The sequence below is a fragment of the Anolis carolinensis genome, chromosome 3, assembly GCF_035594765.1.
Source record: "Anolis carolinensis isolate JA03-04 chromosome 3, rAnoCar3.1.pri, whole genome shotgun sequence".
Taxonomy (NCBI): domain Eukaryota; kingdom Metazoa; phylum Chordata; class Lepidosauria; order Squamata; family Dactyloidae; genus Anolis; species Anolis carolinensis.
Window position 1 is genome coordinate 61,095,063 of NC_085843.1, and position 24,018 is coordinate 61,119,080.

General features: G+C 37.2%; 1 protein-coding gene across 5 annotated transcripts in view; it reads left to right on the forward strand.

Moving 5' to 3' along the window:
- Nucleotides 1-15,801, forward strand: part of gbe1 (1,4-alpha-glucan branching enzyme 1) — a 267,486-nt gene extending 251,685 nt beyond the window's left edge. For 3 of the 5 annotated variants that reach the window (XM_062974981.1, XM_062974984.1, XM_062974982.1), the window contains exons 15-17: nt 325-444; nt 2,741-2,806; nt 13,059-15,801. In XM_062974981.1, coding sequence (XP_062831051.1) covers nt 325-444; nt 2,741-2,806; nt 13,059-13,115 — 243 coding nt within the window. In that variant the 3' untranslated portion in view covers nt 13,116-15,801. The remainder of the gene's footprint in view (nt 1-324; nt 445-2,740; nt 2,807-13,058) is intronic. The other 2 variants (XM_062974983.1, XM_062974985.1) reach the window with 2 other exon arrangements.
- The last annotated feature ends 8,217 nt before the right edge of the window (nt 15,802-24,018 follow it).

Genomic DNA, 24,018 nt, shown 5'->3' on the forward strand with positions numbered 1-24,018 from the left:
AATTCTACTTTGTACTGGTAGTGTTGTGATAGTTTACTGACAGCATAACCCTTACCTACACTGAAGCAGTCATCATTGATTATAGGGTACAGAGTTAAATGGGCATATACTGAAGTAAACAAATAGATCATATATTTTACAGTAATTGAGCATTTAGCTATACAAGTACAGCTAATAGTGCCTTCTCTATGCAGCTTGGGAACTCGTATTAGAAGTATGGTGAATATAGTAGGAGTTGCTACATTTTAAATTACATGAAAAAATCCCTGTTATAATCTTGCTTCAATTCCATTTATTGGTATAAACATCCTTAACGGTTGCCTTAAGTTTAAAATTGTACTGGATTCTGATGCTCCAGAATATGGAGGGCATAACAGACTGGACCATAACACAGAATTCTTCACTCAAAATTACTCACATAACAATAGACCTAATTCTCTTCTGGTAAGTACATTTTTCCTACTCAATTTTTCAGTTATTATGAACATTCTATTCTCTGCATTTTGCTACTTCTGGCTCCCAATTTATGGTAACTGGTATTTGCATGGATATTTAAGAATAAGCTAAAGGTCTTTAGTGAATGTCCTATAACTCAAATAAAGCAATTGTGATAATATATTTCTAAATATCTGTAGATTTTAACCATATATTACTGATCTGCATATAATAACAAATCATGACATTATTTTAATTGCAGTTTTGTTGTCATTGTGTTTCATTTCATGTTTTATTTTCATTCTTCACTAACTTGCATGCCTACCAGGTTTATTTGACATATCAGCATGCACATCCTAACCTCTACATAGGTGACTTAGGGGTTCTCCTAGAGCCATAAGGACCAGTTTGACAATCGCAGGACAATAGATGGACATCCCCCCGCCGCCTTTGTACTTAGAAATCCTTACTCTCTTTAGCTCATATTGTCCATTGCCTAAACCAAGCTTTTTCTTCCTGACAATTTTAAATGTTATATTTCAGGTAGAATTATTTTCCTTGCATTATTTCTGTGGTAATATGTTATACTTGTAATCATATCCCAATGCCCTTGTATTCTTTTATTCAGGTAAGACACCTTGGTGCACAAAACATTCTACTTGATACATTTTCATGCTACAATCTAAATATATGAAGACACATTTTAAAATCTTATTTTTCTGTTAATATTAGGAGAGTGTCTACAAGATCCCTACCGGTATGCTCACATTGGATCTTGAGTATTCTGAATTTAAAGCTGTTTTATATTTATTAGTGACTTAATTAACAGTTTCAAAGACCAGATCAAACATATTAACATAATACGGTTGAGCAGAACCATTCTAGACTTAAACAGGCTCACAGTGAAAGGATTATTTATAGCAGTGGTTCTCAACCTGTGGGTCCCCAGGTGTTTTGGCCTACAACTTCCAGAAATCCCAGTCAGTTTACCAACTTTGAGGATTTCTGGGAGTTGAAGGCCATAACATCTGGGGACCCACAGGTTGAGAACCACTGATTTATAGCATTCCAATCTGTGATCATCTTAATTTTACTAAGTTGTCACAAACACTACTAAACAAAAAAATGGGGAAATTGCATATGTGTGGAGTGAGCTGTACAAACTGCACATCCAATTCCATTCCAAACCAGCTCAGAGCCATTCAGACCTTGATATGCCAGAAAGGCTATAGTGTTTAGTCATCCTAATATATTTCTGTGGTATTGCATATATTGCAGCGGAGCAGAAATCAAACAGTGATGTTAGAGTAGGTAGGATTAGTCACTTCATGGGCTTCTAAGGTTGTTGTTGTGATATGGCTTCAACTCAACTCTGACTTCTAATAACTATCCCTTTAACAGAGCCATAGTCCAGCACTCACACCATTATACCATGCTGAGTCTCCTCATTCAGTCTGAAGGATCATGGAATTCCAGACTACTTACTGCTACATGTTTGTGACATTTGTTTTAATGGCAAGGAAAGTTCCTCTCTTTTGCCATATCCCTATTGAAGTGAATGGGACAGTGTATGCTTAATTTTATGTAATTGTTTTAACAAGTGTTTTAACAAGTGGGTGAACACTATTAGTTTTAATGGAATTTCAGTAGGTAGGGACATTTTCATTTCATAAAATGATTTTAAAATAAATTACCATGTTAGTTGCAATTTCTTGTATGAGTTTATTGTATAATCTTTTCATCATTAAAATCTCCAATTTATTTCTAGCCTAGTCCCCCCCCCTTTCCTTTGATAAAATAGATAGTTTGTTTGGCAAACATTTTGTACTATTCCACTATTTAGTCTATCCATATGTTTCACTTTCAATGAGAGGCAAGTATCTACTTTCTACATACAGTAAATCCTAACCAACCAAATAGTTTGTCATGATTAAACAGGAAACTAAATTCCAGTATACATGGCACTACAACTCTAGAATCCCATTTCTCATGTTTCCCTTCACTACGCTATTGGGGAATATTAACATGCCATTAATAGATTAAGATAATTATTTGATGTCTTATTAATCATAGCATATTACCAGCATGACATAGTTGCCATTGCACACTAGGAAAAAATGTCCATAAGTTGAAACAATGGCTTTGAAAGACGTTGAAAAGTGCATGTGAAAGCATGAAAAAGCAAAGTAGTTGAGTGACTAATATATTTCTGAAACAGCTACAAACTGTGGCATGGTGACTGCATTACAATAATAGTTATTAGAACCCAAGAATGTGGGTCACACTTCTCCTTTATATCCCTCAGCAACCCAGATCACTGAATGAAAGTGATGGCCAACCCCGAGGACAGCTGCATACATACTTCCTGGAGGTAATGTTGCAGAAAAAAATGTATGCCAGGCAAAACAATAAGAGGCAAATAAGAGTCTAGTTCTCTTTTGCTGGAAGCCCATTCAAGTCTAAACCACCAATGTAATGACCGTATGCTATACAGATGAATGTACAAAAAAGGATTTCTGTATGTTACAATTAGGCATCTGACTTTTTTCTCCCATATCTGCAAGATGTATGATTAGCCCATAGAGCAATTCAAAAGATCTCATTGCACCATCTGGAGATACCTACCAAAATGAAAAGGAGGTCTCAATTTCCTACTTATTTTTCTCATCCACCTGAACTGCCTGTGTAATATTCAGGAAAATCCCCCCAGTTGGGAAAAAAAAATCCTGAAGGATGATTGCTAATGGAAGTAGCTGTGGTGTTAAGGACCCTCAAAATATAAGCAAAGTTCTTCTGGATCTCTGGAAGGTGCACATTCACTTCCTCTCTGTAAGATAGAGAGAGTAGAGCAGCAACTAAAAGAGGGCACATAACATTTTGAGACTATATGAAACCTCTTTGAAATCACTTAGAATGATAGAACTTATGATCTCAAATTGTTTTCAATTACTAGAATACCACATAAGTGAAGGTTGTTGCTAGCTCTCACTGAAAATCAGTCTGGTCTAAAATATGTTGCACCAGTAAAGATTAAAATTCAGGCAGTAAGATACCAAAAGAACAAAGAGCTCCTGACTTGAAACACAAAAGGAACCCAAAATACATACTGCTTTTGCAGAGCCATGGTCTAACCCATGGTGGCAGGAATTCATTTTGAAGATAGCAGAAATGGCATCATCTACGGAGCAAAAGCCATCAACCGCCTCCATTATAAAGATATTTACTGGAAATAATTCCTATTGTTATCATGTTCTTGTCTTCTCAAGAACTGCTCATGATGCCCTGGCAGGTGAAAGAATACTCAAATTATCCTTCAAAAAATATCTGCCTTAGCTAAAATAATTTTAAAATAGCCACACGCCTATGCACTTTAGTGAAATCCAATCCATTTGAAGCATTTTTATATTCTCAAACAACAGAACTGAAGCAAAATCAGCAAGTCCATTTAAAATTTTATCTCGAATTCACAAGTCTGTAGATATCTGTGATCCAGATAAGATATACCGGAAAACAATTGAAGAAAAAAAGGAAAAGAAAGGAAAAAGTTGGAAAAGTTTGTGAAATATTATGTGAGAAAGGAGAGTGATAAATTGAAGTTGTAAGGTCCATTACTCTGAGAAGTTGCTTACTGCCATTATGATAATGGCCAAATATATTCTGTTATTCAGGAACAGGTTTTTAAGGCTCTTAAAATCAAACAAAGCAAGCTAGAATCCAGATACCATATTAATTATCCAAACACCTCATTTCTCCACCCACCACTAATTTGAATAATATTTTTAACATTAGTTTTGTTTTCTTCCTGGCTCATCTATTTCAAGGTGACTCAAAATTACTTCAGTGCTTACTACCAAATGGTACTCATTTGCTAACTGTTTTTAATTAATGTAAACAAACCTTAAGCTTAGATTGTTCCTATTTGCTGGTTCTTTGATAACAGATAAATTTTATTTTTTAATCCATGTTTGATACCAATATAAATGGATGATAATTTTGGTGTGGTATTTTTTGTGTTCCAACTTCCATTGCAGTACTAAGAGTTTCTGCAAAGCTCTTTTCTGGCTTTAGGGTGCCATGTTCATAAAACTATTAACAAGGAGGGTCCTTTCCTCAGAAGCAAATAGTGTTCTTCCAGTAAAAGTTATTTGTCTTTGGATCCAATCCATCTCAAATTAGTAACTTTATCAACTACAGCAAGTCAGCAAATCGTGGCAAAGTCAGAGGTCCCCCTGGTCAGTCGCTGGGCTGATCGCAATATACTTGTGCTCGATGGGGGGTTACACTCCCCTGAGGACACAGGTCTGCAGGTTGGGGGTCCTCCTGGACTCAGCGTTGATGCTTGATACTCAGGTGTCAGTGGTGGCCGGGACGGCCTTTGCACAGTTAAAACTTGTAAAGGTCCGCAGCCAGGTTGTTAACATGAACTAGCTACAGGGAGTGCACAACGCCTTTCCTGCAGCATCTCCACTGGCTGCCTATAATTTTCCAGTCCCAATTCAAGGTGCAGGTTATGAACTACAAAGCCCTTAATGGTTCGGGTCCTGCTTGTCTTCGCAACATATCTCTCCCTATGAACCAGCATGGGCTCTTAGATTTGCCAGGGAGGGCCTTCTCTCAATCTCACCTCCGTCACAAACACAGTTGGTGGGGACGAGGGAGAGGGCCTTCTCGGCGATGGCCCCCCAGCTCTAGAACTCCAACTCTAGAGATCAGATTAGCCCCCACCCTGTCCACATTCCATAAAATCTTGAAGACATGGATGTTTCATTGTGCCTTTGAACAATAGGTCAGCTCGTAATTTATCACTGCCCAGTCCTAATTGTTTATTGTTCTGATTTCTAGAACTTTACCCTCACTCCTGATGCCCTGTCCCTACATTGCAAATTTTAATAGTCCCACTTTTCAGTTTTGGTGCTCGTTGATGTATTTTATGATGTTTTATTATTTTGTTTCATTGTTTTGATTATATTGTGTTTAATTTTTATATCTCTTACTTGATTTTCTGGGCTTGGTCCCCATGTAAGCCGCCCCGAGTCCCTTCATGGAGATGGAGGCGGGTTATAAGAATAAAGTTGTTGTTATTATTATTATTATTATTATTATTATTATTATTATTATTATTATTATCATTATTAATCTTGAGAAAGATTTCACAACCCATGCAGAAGAGCAAAGTAAGAAAGTCCCTGCACAGTAACATACATACATGCACTTTATTGAAAAAACATACTGTTATTTCATTCTACAAACACTTCATTCTGGAATTTGTATTGAATTGGATATAATACAAGTTGACATATTTGGGAACTATTAGTGGAAAGAGATAAAGCAGCTTGGCATCTCCAAACCCTATGAATCCTGGGACTATCATCAATCATTCTAGAGCCAATCCACGTTATATTATATGGATTAAAAATGTTAATAAGTATGCTCAGAATCTTATCACAGAATCTTTCATTGGCTCTGGATCATTACAAATTAGAGACTACATTTTTCAACATTACCTAATGAACATTGTGAGTAAAGGGTCTGTTGTGAGAAAAAATAATGTTCTGTTTGAACTATAAATTCTTAAATTCCATTGCTCTGCCAATGTTTTCTGTGCACATGTCAATCAACTGGCTGCAATAAAAGAGTCTGTTTCATGCCACAATTACAGTGCTATGGTTCCATTTTAACTGTCATGACTACGTTCCTTGGAATCCTGTAATCTGTAGTTTTCTGAAATACTGGAATTCTCTGGTTGAGAATTCTCAGTGTGAATCCTTACATAGAAAATCACATGTTTTCATAGGAGAAAACCCTGGCATTTAAAATGGAGTCATAGTGATATAATTGCACAATGTGAAACGGCCCAATGGACAAGCAGAAGCACTGGTGCTAGCAAAATGGGAATTGAGACAAATCTTCTGCCAACAAATATATGTAAGGAATTAATTCCTCTTTCATTTGACGTTGTATCAGCCTCTCAGGAGTTGTGCTGGGGTGAGGGGTTAATGTGATAGACATTTCTGAACACTTTGTTATTTATTTATTTATTTATTTTACGTTTTGGTTCTAGGTTAGTTGCCTCAAATCATCATCATCATTTTATATTTAATGCATACATCACAGCTTTTTATTATTAGTGATATATATGGTAGCACATTTCTTTGCAGGAAATAAACATGACTTATTGTCATCAACCTGCCCAAGGGAAAGAAGATCCTCTAAATATATTGTATGCCTCATCCTGATACATGCTCGTAATTTTCAAAACCCATCTCACCTTCAAAGTTCTACAGACCTTTACACATATATTTATGCGTTTAAAAAATAATAATCAAATTCTTCTGTGCACATGTTTAACTCTTAACTTTTCTTCATGGTTCTTGTGTTATAGAGCTAGGACTTGGCATGAAAACCATTACCATAAAGTTGCTTTGTATCTTGAGTGCGCAATGGTGCAGTGTCACTCCACCTCTTGCTGTGTTTTTTCCCCCTGCTGGAACTAGCTAGCATTAGTCTCTGTCATGTCTGTTCTCCCACTTAATTGGCTAGCCATGTAATAGGTAGGAAATTGCTTTTGAGGTATGTAACTTGTTCTGAGCTGTTTGGAGAAAGAGGCAGTTATAAAAAGGAGCCTGTTGTGTAGAATTGGTCTGCCTCTCTCTCTCTTCCTCTCTCTCTCTCTCTCTTCCTCTCTCTTCCTCTGATGCACACAGTGAACAAGAGAACAAGAGCTCATGCTGATGATTTCATATAACCATTTTCCCATGGATTATGGCAAGCATTGATTGTGTTTCTCTCTGCACAGTGTGACATGGCAGACTGGCATACTCTCAATTAGCTGTCATTTTATTGGCTATTATGCTGCAGTATTTGACATTTGTCTACAAAATATGTGTTACAGTTCTGACATGAATTAATGTGGACATTTAGGCATGTTGAGATTCAAATTACAGCATTTGTAGAATAAATGCAGGCAGATTTAGTTATTTTGACATTCCATTACATCCCCCATGGAAGGAACATTCCAATAAGTAGACATGGCAAGTTATACACCGGATCTGCTCTTATCAGCTGGAAATGCCTTCTCTCCAAGGGGATCACTGGCCAAGCTGGCTTGGCCAGCATCCTTTCTGGTGGATCTAATATGATGGCCCACCCTTACAGCTTAATGGAATCTTAGATTACTTGATTGACAGAAGAGCTACATGGGGTCAAAGGTCTTATCTATCTTTATTTACACACCACCTTATTCCTAGACTGGGACTCAAGGTAATTTATGAAATTTAGAAAATAACAATAAAGGGGTTGTAAATTAACAACATATAAAAGTTGTGCAGGGATTCTCAGTCTTTGATTTTTCAGATATCTTGATTTCAGACCCAGGAAGCTCCAGACAACCTGAGCAGTCATAGTGGAAGGTGAAGTCCTAATAACTGGAAAGCCAAAGGTTGAACACCATTAGTCTAGCTTCATTGTAAAATGCTCAGCTGACTCATCTGGATGATAACGTCCCTATATGTTCTGTTCCCAAGTGCATACCTTCTTGGCTGTATGGCCTACCACATGTTTAGAAGCAGGGCTAGAGCTTAGGAAGCAAACTGCCAGCAAATACAGTTAAATTTGAGTAAGAAGAATTTTGAAGCCTACAGCATTGCAGAGGCAGCATTGTCCTCTGACATTATATCCTGTGGTAGAACTGCGTAAATATCTTTTTACCAGGTGTGAATTAATCATATATGGCTGTATATTCACATTGATATCAATTTAGGAGAATTTTCATATTATTTTTATTTCTATTCTGCTTTTATCTCAAAAAGACCCAATGTGGCTAACAATATATACTTTTAAACTTAAAGAACATACAAATATTAAAATACAATTAAACATTATTAAAATAAACAGGTAAAACCAATTAACAACTTTGGAAGGCTTTGTAATTCATGATACGAAAATGAGTCTCTTCTGTAAAACTTCTTAACATTAAGTAACTGAGCTACATAAAGCTTCTATAGAAAGAAAGACAGAGTTTGGGTCAATATTTGGGCTTCACAAACATGGAGAATTTATAAAATTATGTGAGAAGTTCTTTAGAATCAATCTGTTATTTTTCTGACAAAGATTTTTTGTATTCACTTCGTGGTTTCTGATGTAATTTTAAATGGTTCATTTTTAAATCTAGATTTGCATGGGGAAAAACTTGTCTCTAAAAAATGTCTGATAAGGCAACAGACTGACAAAAGGATTACAGCCAAATACTTAACACACAGTTGTATTCTCCATTATTATAACTGTGATACTTCTCACAATTTTTTTCTCAATAGTTTGTCCCTAGAGGACTTCATTGCCCAGAAATTGGCAGGGAGAACAGAAGAAACTAAAAGTGGAAGAGATCAAATAAACAGATTTAAAAAAATAATATTTAAACCTTACTTATAGTGTTGACCTTACCAGAGACAAAAACGATTATTAGGGTAGTAACCTGTGAGGTACTTTTATTGGATCCTTCTATTTTGCCAAAATTGGTGATCCTGCTCTCCTTCCTTCAGCCTCCTGGACACCTTATAACCTGTTCCAGGATGCTGAGCAACCTGAAGTTGGGGTATTAACGCTTCTGTCACTGTAGAGAGTACTCGTATTTGGGAAGTCAAAATTCTTCTAGCACTAAATGCAGAAGTAAACCATTGGATTTTACCTATATGCTTTATTAAAACTTGCCATGCTAATGGCGGATGATGAAGGTTGTAGTCAAATCCTTCTGCACACCATCTTTGTATGTTTTCTGCTGACTTTATTTGGAACTTCATTAATGCAGAAGTCCAATTTCCCGTCTCCCAATATGCTATCCAGTAAAGCAGATGAATGAGCAACCAGTGAAAAGGAATGCCATTCCTTCAAGAGGAATATCATAGAAGTTTTGATTTCTACTTGTACAGTGAATGTAGACGAAATGCCAACAAATATCAATGTGATTGATAGAGGAAACCATATTAGAAAAGTAAATGGCAAGTGACACAAGGCAGTTAATCAGATTCTGTAAGAAGACAGGTGGTGCAGAAAACAGCAACTGTAAAAAAGACAGTTAAAGCTTTGGTACCTGACACTGCCATTTACAACCTTTCCATTAACAACTTAAAATAATAATAATAATAATAATAATAATAATAATAATAATAATAATAATAATATGCACAGTGTAGACAGGCATGTTTACAGTATTCTGTAGAAGTTGAAGATACAAATTAATAGAGTGATTGCACTGATTTGAAATATTTTACAGTTAGAATAATAGAAGAATAGAGTTGGAAGAGACTGGTTCAACCCCCTGCCATTCAGGAAAGCTGAAAGTATCCCATGAGAGGATTTAATACCTTAGCTTGATTCTTATGAACTCCTTAACTATGTTTTTTTTTTCATAATTCTGAGAGGCAAATTAAATTTATTAAATATATCTTTGCATTTGTAAAAGTGGATATAGATTAGGTTTATATCATAATTATCAGGAGAGCGGTAAGCTGAGACAATACATGTAATCTTTCCTTTCCTGTTGCAGAATTGATAACAATGTTACTCCTGGATGCATTAGGAGGATATCCTATTGAGGAGCAGAAGTAAAAAAAACAGTTCTATTGAACAAGCTTTTTTTTTGTATAAGCAGTTTTTTGAGTCTTGATCTAACTGGATAGGACTTTCCAAAAGAAGAGGCAGGCAGTAATTGTTTAGAATGATGTTTCTCCCTAAGTTGGAAATTAAGTCTCTCTGCTGGTAAAGTCATAAATATGTGCAGTCTGCCATAGTATCAATACAGGACCCATGGAGTCATAATTGTCTTGCTTGACCACCGGAGACAGCGGTTTTCCTTTTTAGCTGAGATGGTTACATAGCAAAGCAAGTTTTAATGTTTGCATTTTGGTTTAATTTACATGTTTTTAAAAAGAATATTTCAAAAAATTATATTACACAATCTCATATATATATATATATATATATATATATATATATATATATATACACACACACACACACACACACACACACACACACACACACACATACACGCCGTGTTTTCCTGAAAATAAGACAATGTCTTATATTACTTTTTGGTCCTAAAGACACGCTAGGTCTTACTTTCGGGGGATGTCTTATTTCGCTCTCTTCTCCTCCACCAAGGAAGACGCCTGCGGCGTGAAGAAAGAGCGAAAGGCGCACACTTTTCCCTTTTCTCTGTCTTTCTTGGTGAAAGAGAGAGCCGTCGCTGCCAGGAAAGGTGAAGGAGGGCTCCTCCTTTTCCTTCCGGGCGGCAAAGGGGGCCGCCGCCGCCAGGGAAGGCGAAGGAGTGCTCCTCCTTCCCGGGTGGGAAATGGGGCCGTCGCCGCTGGGGAAGGCGAAGGAGGGCTCCTCCTTTGCCTTCCCATCGCTGCTGGGGAAGGTGCGCCTCCCCTTCTATTTCGCCTTCTTCGGCTCCCTAGGTCTTACTTTTGGGGGGTGTCTTATATTAAGCAATTCTCCCAAATCTCTACTAGGTCTTATTTTATGGGGATGTCTTATTTTCAGGGAAACACGGTGTGTGTGTGTGTGTATTCATTTTGACTTATGAATTATTACTGTGTGGAGTGTCTTTAGATTAAAATTGTGTGAATTTAGACCAAGTATCCTTAAACTTTGTAAACTGAGTCCCTCAGACTATTGTGGGGCCAGACTATAGTTTGGAAAAAAAAGAATGAATTCCTATGCACACTGCACCTATCTTATTTGTAGTCCAAAAAAATCAAAGAATAATGTAATATTTAAAATGAAGAACAATTTTAACAAACGTAAACTTACCAGTATTTTAATGGGAAGTGTGAGCATGCTTTTGACGGATGAGATAGTTGAGTTAATTAGGATTGTTGTTGTGTGCTTTCAAGTCATTTAAACTTAGTGTGATCCTAAAGCTAAAGTTTAGGATGGGGGCAGGTAAATTATCTTGGAGGGCTGCAGGCCTTAGTTTGGGGCCCTCTGATTTAAATCAAGACAAGCTCTAATCATGATAAGTGCACACAATTCATGTGGGTGCAAAATATCATTCCCCTTTATAATAGAGGGTGTGTGTATTTTTTGTAAAAGTATTACCTGGAGTTACTGGGGGAAGGAATTCCTCTTCAGAAGAGCCTTTGGCCCTAAGGAGGGCTTGGTTTGAGCCATCCTTTTTGTGACCATTTGACTACTATTCAGTCTTCTAAATTTGTCTGGCTTGGAAAGACAGCTTTCAGTAGAGCTACATTGTACTAATTTGTGTTTGTTTGTTTGAAACTGCCAGCTACATAAAACAGCTTATATATTTAAAAAATGGGAACAAATCCTTCAGCATTTAAATCCATGGCAGTAAATAAGTATAAAGCCCCCACCCCTACAACTATCATTATTTTTCTTGATTCGTAAATTTGGAGGCGCATGATTCTAACCCAAGTGTGTGTCATATATCCTTTCCTGCTGAGCAGATTTGTTGGAGTTATTTATCACAGAAACCTTAGGGGGGAAACACTGTGTTCACTGATGAGAGCCTAGATGCATTGGACATGCTACAGTCTGGTTCGATGAAGATCAGCTGTTCTTTTCCCTTTTTTCCTAAAGCTGTTTGCTTTACACCTTTCATTCCGGTTGCCGACTATAAAAGCTTTTCATGCCGTCAGTCAGGCTCTGGTTCGGAGATAACATGGCTGAAAATAGCATTATATTAGGAATGCCAGGAGAAGGAGGGGAGTCTTAAAACACTGGCATTGTCAAAAAGGAAGCCTGCAATCTTCACTCATCTGCTGACTCTTTTCTAATTGCATTGTTATTGAGTTCAGTTTATGTGATCAATTGTATTCAGCAGTCTTTAAACTACCACATATCAAGGTAATTGGTAAACAGAATGTATCTGTCATGTTTTGAGTTGTGAGTCTAATCTGTACTTGGAAGAAGTATTGTGTTGAGAGAATGCCGTCGCTAGTTTCTTTTTGCCTTGTTCAGAAAAAAGAAAACTTTTGAAGAACAAAACAAAAGAGTTCAACCAGATAAACAGTTTGCAGATAAGATTAAAAGTATTAGTGGAAGAACTTAATCACAATTTGATAAGGCAAATGAATTTTTGGTTCAAGGTCAAGCTTATATTACTATTGTATGGACCTGTTGATCCTCAAATGCCTTGCTGTGCCATACTTTGTATTTACCTGTATAAAATGACATCACAGACCTGGGGCAGCTTTAATTCAGAATGCACTAGAGCTGAGGTACAGCAGTAAGCGTTTGTCATTTATCACTGTAGAGTGTATCGACCTGGATGTCCTCAAGTGTCTAAAATTGGCGATTGTAAATCACATGGAGCCCTCTAGTGGCAACTGCATTGAAACCTATCAGCAGATCTAGCTTTAGGAAGTGTCAAAGGTAAAGGGAAAAGCATCATTTTTATTACCCCATAGGCCTCAGGACAGAATGCCCAATTCCATTATTCTATTATACATTTAATGAATATTGATGGTACTCTTCATAAATATGAGTTGCTAATTGCTTATTTCATGCTCAAATGGTAAGTAGCTTATTTTACTCATTTAGATTTATTGCCTTCCTTAGTCTAAAGGCTTATTATGAAGAAATTGTTATCCTTTTTTTAGGTGTACATTCCCAGCAGAGTGGCCTTGGTGTTCCAAAATATGGATATCCAGAACTGAAAAATCCTCCTAGAACTAGATCCATGACTGCAAAGATCAAGCAGGGTTTTGATCTAATGGTACTGCTGTATTTACCAGTTTGGAAACATTTCAATATGAAGAGATGTTAATACTGTTTGAAACATATAGTAATTATTTATTTATAATTGCAAAGGTTTTCCATTGGGAAATGCACATTCAAAGCAAACATGTAAAAGGAGAAGAAAGAAAATAGCATTGTTAACAGCTGGATGTTCTGGAATTTGGTGCCAGGGCAGCTGCTATCCTCAAAGTAATGCTCGCAGTATTTTATCAGGAAATGCATGTTAGTTTCCAAAAAAATTCTACAATATCATTTATAATTTGCTGTTCAGAATGGTTTTTTAGACTACTTTTTGTATTAGAACAAGGAAAATTTGAAGATTATTTTGTTATCAATTTCTCTTAACACATACATAATTATATAACTCTAGATTCCAAAGTAGTGGGTTGTTCTGTGTTTTCTTATATTAACCCGTTTTAAAAGGCTTGTAAAGCTTCATTAAAATGTATGCAAAAATGATTTGTAGCAATCATAAGAGTGAAGATATTCTATTTGTAGAATGACACCAACCATCATTCTTGTAATAGCCCCATTGACAATACAGCATTGGTGGATTTAGTGCTTTCAAAATGTATGGAAGTGGCTCAGTTTTGAAATGAATGATTAAATATGTTTCGCTTCTTTTAAATGGTTGAAAAACTAAATGTTCAAATCAAACTTTTCTGGCTATAATGTTGAGAATCCTGTGATCTAAGGTAAAATTTAATAGGTAAATGAGACAATATCTGGATAAAAGTATTGTGAGGATTGTGTTTTCTGAATTTTGCAAACAAAGGCGGGAACCTTTGGCTTTCCTGAAGTTTTGGCCTACACTTCTCTTAGGGCACTTCCAGACAGTCCAGAAATCTGCACCAAAGTGGGTTTTAAAAACCCTCTTTGGTGTGAATTTCTGTCCCCACTCCCACCCAAAAACCTAGTCTTTCCTGGGGGGTTGGCTACATGCCATTCTGATTACAATCAGGATGGCATGCAGCCACCCCAAAGGCCTCCAAATTTCCACCTAAAAAGTAAAAAAACAAAACCAAAAACATTACCTTGCTGTTATAACATTCCTCCTCATGCCATGAGGGTGTGAGGAAATGCTGTGCCAGGAGATTTGGGGGAGGGGGGGGGGAGAGATTGAGAGATTGAGAGACCTCCCCCGGGTCTCCTGGCACAAGGAGGAACTTTATAGCAGCCAGGTAAGATTTTTTTTAACTTTTTAGGGGGAATGGGGGTGGGTTCCATTCCAGTCCTTTAAGCTCCAGGATAGCAAATGGAGACTCACCCCCAGGTATTCCTAGGACTACCAAGAAGGCCCAATATTCCATTAGACACAGGCCTTTCAGGAAGGTCCAGATCTAGCAGGGTTTCTAATTAATTCAGAATAATTTAGATTATTCCACATTCATTCAGTTTTGCTAGAGGCATTGTTTGGATACCTCCAGTTAAACCAAGACAGGTCCCGAGTTTTGGGCCAGTCTAGATGGGCCCTTATTGTTGTCCATCCTGGAAGTGCTTTTTGAGAGTTACAATGTCAAGAGCTACATATTCCCCTAATCTAGAAAGTTACAAAGGTTCCTCAACTTTGCTAATAAAAGTCACATCATTTTCAAGCATATTTAAAATGAAATTAATGCATAAATTCTTTACTTTTTAATGTTTCCTTTGTGTTAAATCAGGTTATAGCCATTAGCACGAACCTTACCCCTTGTGTCCAACTTTATTACATTGCTTCACATTTCAAATCCAACTGTTCTGTTCTCCATGAATGAAGATACAGAGGAAATTATTATTTCAATCCAGCCGGGTAATACATTTGAAATGACAGCTGGAAACATCTGATCCTTCTAAAAAAAGAACCATGTCATAGGTGTGGAAGATGTATTTTGAATTATTTAAAAATAAATATCACATCATAAAAAATCAGAAGGTAAAATGTTTACAGAAGAATTCTTGTGGACATGTATTTGACCAGCTCTTGTCTCACTTTGCAATATACAAAGCACTTGTGCCAGTATTCATTGTGCCTTCTTAACACTTCACAAAAGCAAGCATTCCGGATCAAAGTAGTCAGTGTCATTATGGTCCACTTGTTGTACATCTACAGTGTAGTTTACATGCTATAGAAGCAGAATGAATCGTGTGGATCATTCCCACGTTTACAAAAAATGTCTAGTAAACCAGGCCTATCAACACCTATATATAGCTATAGCTAGATATGTAGACCTGACAACACAAACCTTACCCCTCTGCCTACAAACAGAGGAATTTGTAAACAGTCACACCTACTGTAGTTAGTTAAATATGTTCGCAAATAATCTATATTGCTGCGCTGATTAATATCCCATTGGCCAAAGCAATATAATTGTCAATTGTTAAAAAATGAGTAAGTTCCTGTTCGAACAGTTAAAAACCACAGTCATTCTATAATTCTTTTGCATATGTTAAATCTGAAGGGGAAATAAATAACTCTATGAATATATGATATACTTTTGTTAAATTGATTTATTAATATATAATGAAGTTTTTTCTAGCCCTGTGTATGGAAATGTAAAGGATATTGTTTATGTCAAACTTATGCAAGAAAAGCAATAAATATGTAATGTGTTTAGAAACTAAAAATTACTTGTGATACTGCTTGTGGTTTTTTATTGTAATTTAACTCATGAAATTACTGATGAACATCTGAAGTTTTCAGCAAGAAGAAATATTGGTATTAACAGAAGAAATGTACAGGATGAATCTATATATCTTATCTATTCAGAATCACACCAGAAGTGAAATAGAACAGAGTGCTTCAATCTGATTCAGAAGCTTGCCAAATTACAGTCTTGGCTGTACTTAATGTCAAGTTGCTATATTGCTATAAGATTTTTTAAGTATATTTGTGTGTGTCTGTTTGTACACAAATACTTGAAAAGCATCTGATATTACTGTAAAAAATCAGAGCAGGGAATTGCAAGAAGAGCTAGATTGGTGTCCTAAATACATATTTCATGTCCAAATGTGCATTTTGCTGTAGGTAGTGTAAATTAAGACTGAAATTTGGAGTATAGTGAGTACTATTAAGACTGGCATATTGGGTCCCAGCTACAGAACTGACATTGTGAGTAAAGAGACAAATTTTAGAACATCCTTAGAGTCTGATAGTAAATTTTGCATTAGTTTCTACTTAAGTATCAACCTACCCTGGCAGAAACTTGGAATCATCAACAGGGTTTCAAGTGCCCCTTTAGAATCCTCTGTCCTTTTTTAAAAGCAGGAATGCTTGTTATGAGATTTCTTTCATGGAGAAAAGTGATGTCTCTCAAAATGCATAGCTATTACTACATTTTTGCTTATCTGCAGGCATAATTTATTCAGGAGCGGGACCTAGTTTTCTGAGCAGTCAAGTCATGGATAACGAATCCAGATCCTTTTTTTATCTAAATTCCTTATATTCACATGACTACACTCTTTGTTGGAACAGTTCTATAATTCTGTCCTGTAATAGGGCAGTTTTATGTGTAACCTATACATCATGACCAAACAAAGCGTAGTCCTGGAGTGAAATCCAGCCCTTCAGGCTATTTTTATGGCTCTCAGACTCCCTGGACTGCCTTTTTTGCCCCTGAAAAATGATTGGGGTTTTTTTTTTTGAAAGCATACAGATAGGCAATTTATTTTTTAAAAAGGTTGCAGTGATGCTTCCCTTCATCAGATTAGCCTTTTTCAGTCCTCTCCTTCTTTGACCATATGTGAGCCCCTAGAGAGGCCCAGAATAAAAAAGGTATTCCTGGACCCACTAAAATTTCTGATCCCTCCTAGTGATGCTTAGTATTTCATACTCCAAATTTCACAAAAGAGAAACACATATAGACATTCTAGGAATACTAGGTCAGGAAAATAAGTTTATCAGCTATTTAATGAAGTAGAAATTTGAAACTATATCCAAACTTAGCATGGTATCCAGCTGGCACAACTTCTTGTCAAGTTAATACGTTAAGTTAGACATAGCAAGGTGAGACACATGTAGAAGAGAGGTGAAGTATGATTTCAAGTTTTCACTCTAATTCTCACAAAATATAAGGGAACTCTGATGTACATCTTTTTGACAGTGCGGAATGCTAAGATGATCTACCTGAACTGCTAGTTACAGATATTTACAGGACGAGGGCTGGAGGCAAGAACCCAGTTTTTTTTTGGTGAGGAAATTGCGGGGTATATTACAGGCCAGCAGCCAGAAATTGGTGCATGGAGAAGCAGCAAAAGTAAGATTCCTTTCCAACAGTAAAATCACAGTCAATTTTATGTAATGCAGGTAGTCGGAAAACTCCATCCTCCAAATGAGAATGATTATACTTGTTAAGATAAGGCTGGGCTATGACCAAAATCTTCACACTGTGTTGCATGACACTATCACATTCAGGATGGATTGCTGCTGCAGTCTGTAACCTGTGCTTCATTTGGAATTAATTCAAAGTTGTGGCAGCCTATTTGCTTCAGGCCTTTCACCCAAGAAATGTATTAAACTCTTTGGCATGCAATATAAAATGTGACCAGATTTTTTTAAAAAAACTCCCTTTTTATGTTTTCTTCCCAGATTATGTCTCAAGAATTAGTGGCAGGGGAGAAATTAATAGATCTCACAGGTTTGGTAATCTTAGCCCTATAATTGATTTATAGTATTTATATTCTTTTAAGAATCAAATATATGTAAACACACTAAAATCAGGGGAAAATATAGTGTACAGCCCCAAGTTATCTAGAAGTCCTCAGTTCCGGGACCTTTTACTCTGAATGAAAAAAAATAGTAATGTTTAAGAATTACAGCACCAGAACGTAGACAACATACTCCAATCTTGTCAAATGAATACTATGGAATCCAACATGTGTTGAGTAAGAAAAAAATCATAGGTAGAAGGCAAAGCTGCAACCTATTACTTAAACGAATCTGGACTACCTAATTTGTCATTGCATTCATTCCAACAATGAATATTTACAAACGCTGTAGGGATTTTTTTTTCATTGCCTCCACAAGTCTTTCCAAATATAGAAGAGATTCCAAAGCACTCAAAGCTTTAAGGCCATATCTAGACACCAACATACATCATAATTGCCTTTCTGCAGAAATTGGCAGATCGTATCTCATCTGTAATCCTGTGAATGGGAGAAACATCATCGGAAGCAGTCACTAGATTCAGAATAAGAATGGCTCTATCAACCCAATCCTTTCATATAAAAGTCATCTTCTCAATTTTCAAATCTGGATTACCCCATAAAGTCAACTCAGCATGAGAAATAGGTCAAAGCACTGCTGTCTTGACACTGTACACCAAGGTTCCCTACTGCAGAGAAGGCAGGCAAGGCAAAACCCATTCTAAGTTCATCATCACTATCCTACACAATGAAGCCTCTAAAGCTTGATGAAGTGCCATATTTTCCTTTGGTGTTTCTAAGACCTGCCTGTTCTCAACCAGAGGATAGCCATGACAAAGGATAGCCATGTTCATCTATCCTTTTGTCAATGGTAGAATGAAGATAATGAACATCAATTCTCAGTCCCACACTTTTTGACAATTCACTTTTGGTTGGTCCAGTCTTTCAACCATTCTAAAGTATACCCTGATCAATATTTTGACTCCTTATCTGCTCTTCCAGCCATGTGCTATTTTTCCCTCTCTTAGAAAAATCCCCCCCCCCCTCACTTGGCTTGGTGTGCTGTTTAATTTTTCTCTTCAGTTGACTCAGTGCCATCTGGTCTTCAGCCTTGCATTTGCAAGATAAAAAAACGATTTCCATATGTTGGCAGTGCTGTAGTCCATAACCCATCAAATAAGTGATGAATACATGTATAGGAATACGCAAACTTTAAGATTAAGAACCCAATCCACTACCTTGAATTCAGATTGGAAATGGATGAGGACCTAGTACATAACTGACATGTTACTGCTTTTATATAGTATTCAAGACAACAATTTTTGCTATATTTTACATTTACTTTAATTTCCAGAGCCTTTTTCCAGAGCAGCCCCACTCAGCATACATTGCAATAGTCTTATCAATAAGGTACCCATGCATAGATTACTATGGCTAAATTATCCATATCTAAGAAATGTCATAGCTGTCATCCCAGTCGAAAGTGGCATGAGACAATTTGACTCACAGGGTCTACCATGCCCTAAAATGAGAGAGCAGGATCAAGGTATGCAGCTGTTTTCTTGGAGGAAGGGGATGCAACCCTATCCAGAGCAATGTCTCCAGGCCCAGGAAATACCAGCAATAAAAAACCTAATTTTTTTAAGATTCAGGTTCTGCTATTGTCCTCTTTCCAACTCATTGTAGCATCTAGGCAATACTCTGGCACTCACAGAGCCTCAGTGAAAACTGAAGACAAGAAGCAGAACCAAGTGTCATGAATATACTGATTCTCATTCCAATAGCTCCTTCACCTGAGCGAAGGACAATTTATAGGCCAGAATGGTAATATCAAGTGATGAAATTAATTTGCACCACATCAATTGAGTATCCTTTCCACCTGTCATGCAGCGAAATCTCTCTCTTCGGAGCAAATTTGTTGTTGCAATCCAGACTCTTATGATAGTAAATAATCCACATCTTCTCTAGTATTAAAGAGGTTTTTAAGGCATTAAAACTTCATTAATTTCAAAACAAACATGTGATATGAATGCATAAAGGCTCTGAGAAAGAGGAGGAAAGTGGCTATCAGAAATGACTGACCCTGCTGTCAGATACAGACAGTGCACTAGAGCAGTGGTTTGCAATCTTTGGTTCTCCAGGTGTTTTGAACTTCAGCTCCAACAATTCCTAACAGTTGGTAAGTTGACTGGGATTTCTGGGAGTTGAAGTCCAAAACACCTGGAGGATCAAAGGTTGGGAACCACTACAGTAAAGCATTTTACAAGGCCAGAACTCCAAAGGCATTTCCAAATTCAAATCTCTGCTGAACTAATGTTGGTGTGTCTGTATCCTTTATGAAACAAGAGTCAGTGTGTCTTATTTGTTGAGTATTGACCTAAGATATAGGAAAACCATGGTTCAAAGCCCAACTCGGTTACAGAAGGCCACTGGGTAACCTTGGGCAAATCCTATTCTCTCTATCTCAGAGAAATGCAAAAACAAACTCTTCTGAACAAATCCTGTGAAGGAAATCCAGTGCTTGGGTCACCATAAGTTGGAAATGGCTTGAATCCACACAACAACTGCATCTTTTAATTATAATTTAATGTGTTGTAAACCTGTTTTGATGTTTCTAAATAATATTGTTGTTTAATTGTCAATAGTTGTCTGATTATACTTTGTTAGAACTTCTTGCAAGCCACTTTGAATGCACAAGAGTGTTTAGAGAAAGTAGGGTTATAAATTAAATATAGCATAACATAACATAAATTTGGTCCACTCATGACTTACCCGAAGGATTCTTGTAAGAATTGCATTCAACATTGTAACAATATTTTCAACTGTTTGGAATTTCTCACATATATTACCAAGCTGACCAGAACAACATTGTCTGGTATCAGCTTGATTTTGCACCATAACTCAGATGCAGCAAATTAGTTCAAGAAAAAAATGCTTCTTAAGACCACCTAGTGAATACCCGGAAGAGGCAAAATTCAAACTAAAGACTTGCTGATTTGCAGCTTACCCTCTTAGCTATTATTTCACCTTCCTCAAGCCATTGCCCATCAGATGTTTCATTTTGATTCAATCCCAGTCTAGATTCTATCAGTCCTAGTCAGGATGTATAATGGTTAAGAATGCTAAGAATTGTAGCCCAAAGCATTGGGGGGGGGGGGGGGGGTGATGAGCAGGCTATATGACAGAACTATATGCATTAACCATAGACTCAGTGCAGGAAATTATATAATAATTGAATTAAAATACCCACCCACTCCCTTGAGTCAAGCCCTGTTTGGCATTCTCTAGTGCAGTGGTTCTCAACCTGAGGTTTCCAGATGTTTTTATCCTACAACTCCCAGAAATCCTGGCCAGTTTACCAGCTGTTAGGATTTCTGGGAGTTGAGGGCCCAAAACATCTGGGGACCCCAGGTTGAGAACCATTGCTCTAGTGTGTAGACTTAATAATAATAATAATAATAATAATAATAATAATAATAATAATAATAATACTTTATTTTTCTATCCCGCCTCCATCTCTCTGAAGGGATTCGTAGCGGCTAACACAGGGCCAAGCCCAAAAACAGGAACAAGGTATAACAAGTTAAAAACAAGTATAAACAACTAAATAAAGAGTAGCAACACAACAATAAAATAAAATAAACAGAATAAAACACAGTAGTACAATCAAATGTGTGTAAAAGAGGGTAACAATGGACCCCATAATGCTACATAATTACAGCAATATGATTTTTGTTTACTTCTTATGGGTACATCAGTTGTGATCCCTAGGTTTTTAATTTGGGGAAGCACAATAATTTTCTCCTTGAGAAATCCCTACCTTAACTTCAGCTTCCAGGATTCTATAGCATATTATCATAGCAGTAAAAGTGCACTGCAAAAAGTCCAGTGACTCACTATTAGTGTTATACTAATGTTGCACTGCCTATAATTATTTCTGAATTCATGGGCACAGAATTTGTGGATGTAGATGAAGGGGTTCTGGTGATAAAGATTTTAATCCTTCTATGTGTGTGTATGGGAAAACAGTGCTGGATGTTGGCATGGAGATCATGTCAGAATCATAGAATTGGGATAAACCACATGGGCTATCTAGTCCAACCCCCTGCCATGCAGAAAAAGCACAATCAAAGTATTTCTGACGGATGGCCATCCAGCCTGTGTTTAAAAGCTCCCAAGGAAGGAACTTCCACCACACTCCAAAGCAGAGAGTTCCACTGTTGAATAGGTCATACAGTCAGGAAGTTCTTCCTAATGTTCAGGTCGAATCTCTTTTCCTATAATTTGAACCAATTGCTCTGAGGCCTACTTTCCAGGGCAGCAGAAAACAAGCCTGCTCCCTCTTCCTTATGACACCCTTTCACATATTGATACATGGCTATCATGTCTCCTCTCAACCTTCTCTTCTGCAAACAAAACATACTCAGCTCTTTAAGACTCTCCTCATTGGGCATGGTCTCCAAACCTTTGATCATTTTAGTTGCCCTCCTCTGGACACCTTCCAGCTTGTGAGTATCTGTTTTAAACTGTGGGGCCCAGAATTAGACACGATATTCCAGGTGAGGTCTAACTAACACAGGATAGAGAGGCACAATGACTTCCCTCAATCTAAACACTGCACTCCTTTTGATGCATTCCAAAATCCCATTGACTTTTTAGCTGCTGTATCATTGGTTCATGTTCAACTTCTTGTCCACAAAGACTCCAATATCTTTTTCACATGGACTGTTGTCGAGCCAAGCATCACCCATTCTTTATCTTTGCATTTCATTTTTTCTACCTAAGTGTAGTATCTTACATTTCTCCTTGTTGAAATTCATTTGTCAGCAGCCTGATTTCTCTATTCATACTATATATTTATGTTCTGCATGTTGAATTTGTTATTATGTGTCTTCAAATTGATTCCAACTTCTGGTGACCTTTTCATTTTGTTTTCTTAGCAAAGCATCTTGGCCAATCACTTGCCAAAGCTCATCCAGTGCCTTTCCATGATTGAATGGGGTTTCAAACCTGGGTCTCCTAGAACACCTTAATAATACTAAAATTCTAGGTGCACATGAGCCAGGAGTGAAGCAACTAGACAGACAGAACAAACATATGACACAGACCTGCCACTGTGGTTATATCAATAAGATTAAACTCCGAGCCGCAAAGAAAAGAAAGAAAGAAAGAAAGAAAATAATTCTCATGAAATTTTGGGTTGCAAAAAACTTTCAGTGGCACTATACCAATCGAGATATCATCAACAAATTAAAGAAAGGGCAAGGGATAGATGGAGTTAAGAGTACAACTGTATGCAAAAGGAATTAGTCATATCAGAAGTTATTCTGTCCTTTTTAGGTTTGCAGTGCATTTTTTGTTTCTGAAGTACATTATCCCCAGCTGTGGGGAAAAAAACCCCAACAGGTAATTCAAGCCTATTTTCTCTGCCTTCATCCCCCCCCCCAAGCTTTTGTGAATTAAAGTGTTTGTCATGTTTTGCTATGACTTACTAAAATGTTTTTCAGCCTAGCAGATTGCCAAGTTAATTACAGAGCTCGTTTCTTTTGGATATGAGCCTGGGTTTGGTGCAACCTGGTTTACTTTAAAGCATTATGCAGAGGCCGTTATTTCTGCCAACCACAGTCAAAAGAGTGAGAGCAGACTCCTTCACAGCACTCCTGAAGTGCTGTGTTCCCCATGCTTTTTATTCATGCTTACACACATAACTTCGGATTCCTGTGGCTGTTTTAGACAATAGCCCTGATTTGGCCGTGTAAAAATATTGACAGCAGACAGTTAGTGAAATATAGTGACAGCAGGTCAAAATGGACGCTATGCTAAAACACAGTATGTATTGTGCATCTCTGTGGGTGCCCTTCCTTTTACCTGAACATAAATACATAGACACTAAGGCCAGAAACATATCAATGTGCTCCAGTGGTGTAACTACACCAATATAGGTAATGTCAGCAGAAGGAAAAATGTCATGAATGCAGTAGCCATGGAGGATACTGGAAAAATTGATTGTTTAGAGCCAGCAGATTTGTCTCTGGTGCAACATTGGAAAAAATGCAACATTATAATAGTGCCTCAACAGGATTCCACCTCTGACCAGAAACAGCGACTGTGAAAGCCCTCACAGAGTATTTAAATAGGATTTTGGGATCAAGTAGGTAGGTGGAGTTGGCAGTGGGATTACAGTGTCCCCAGAGCTAGCTG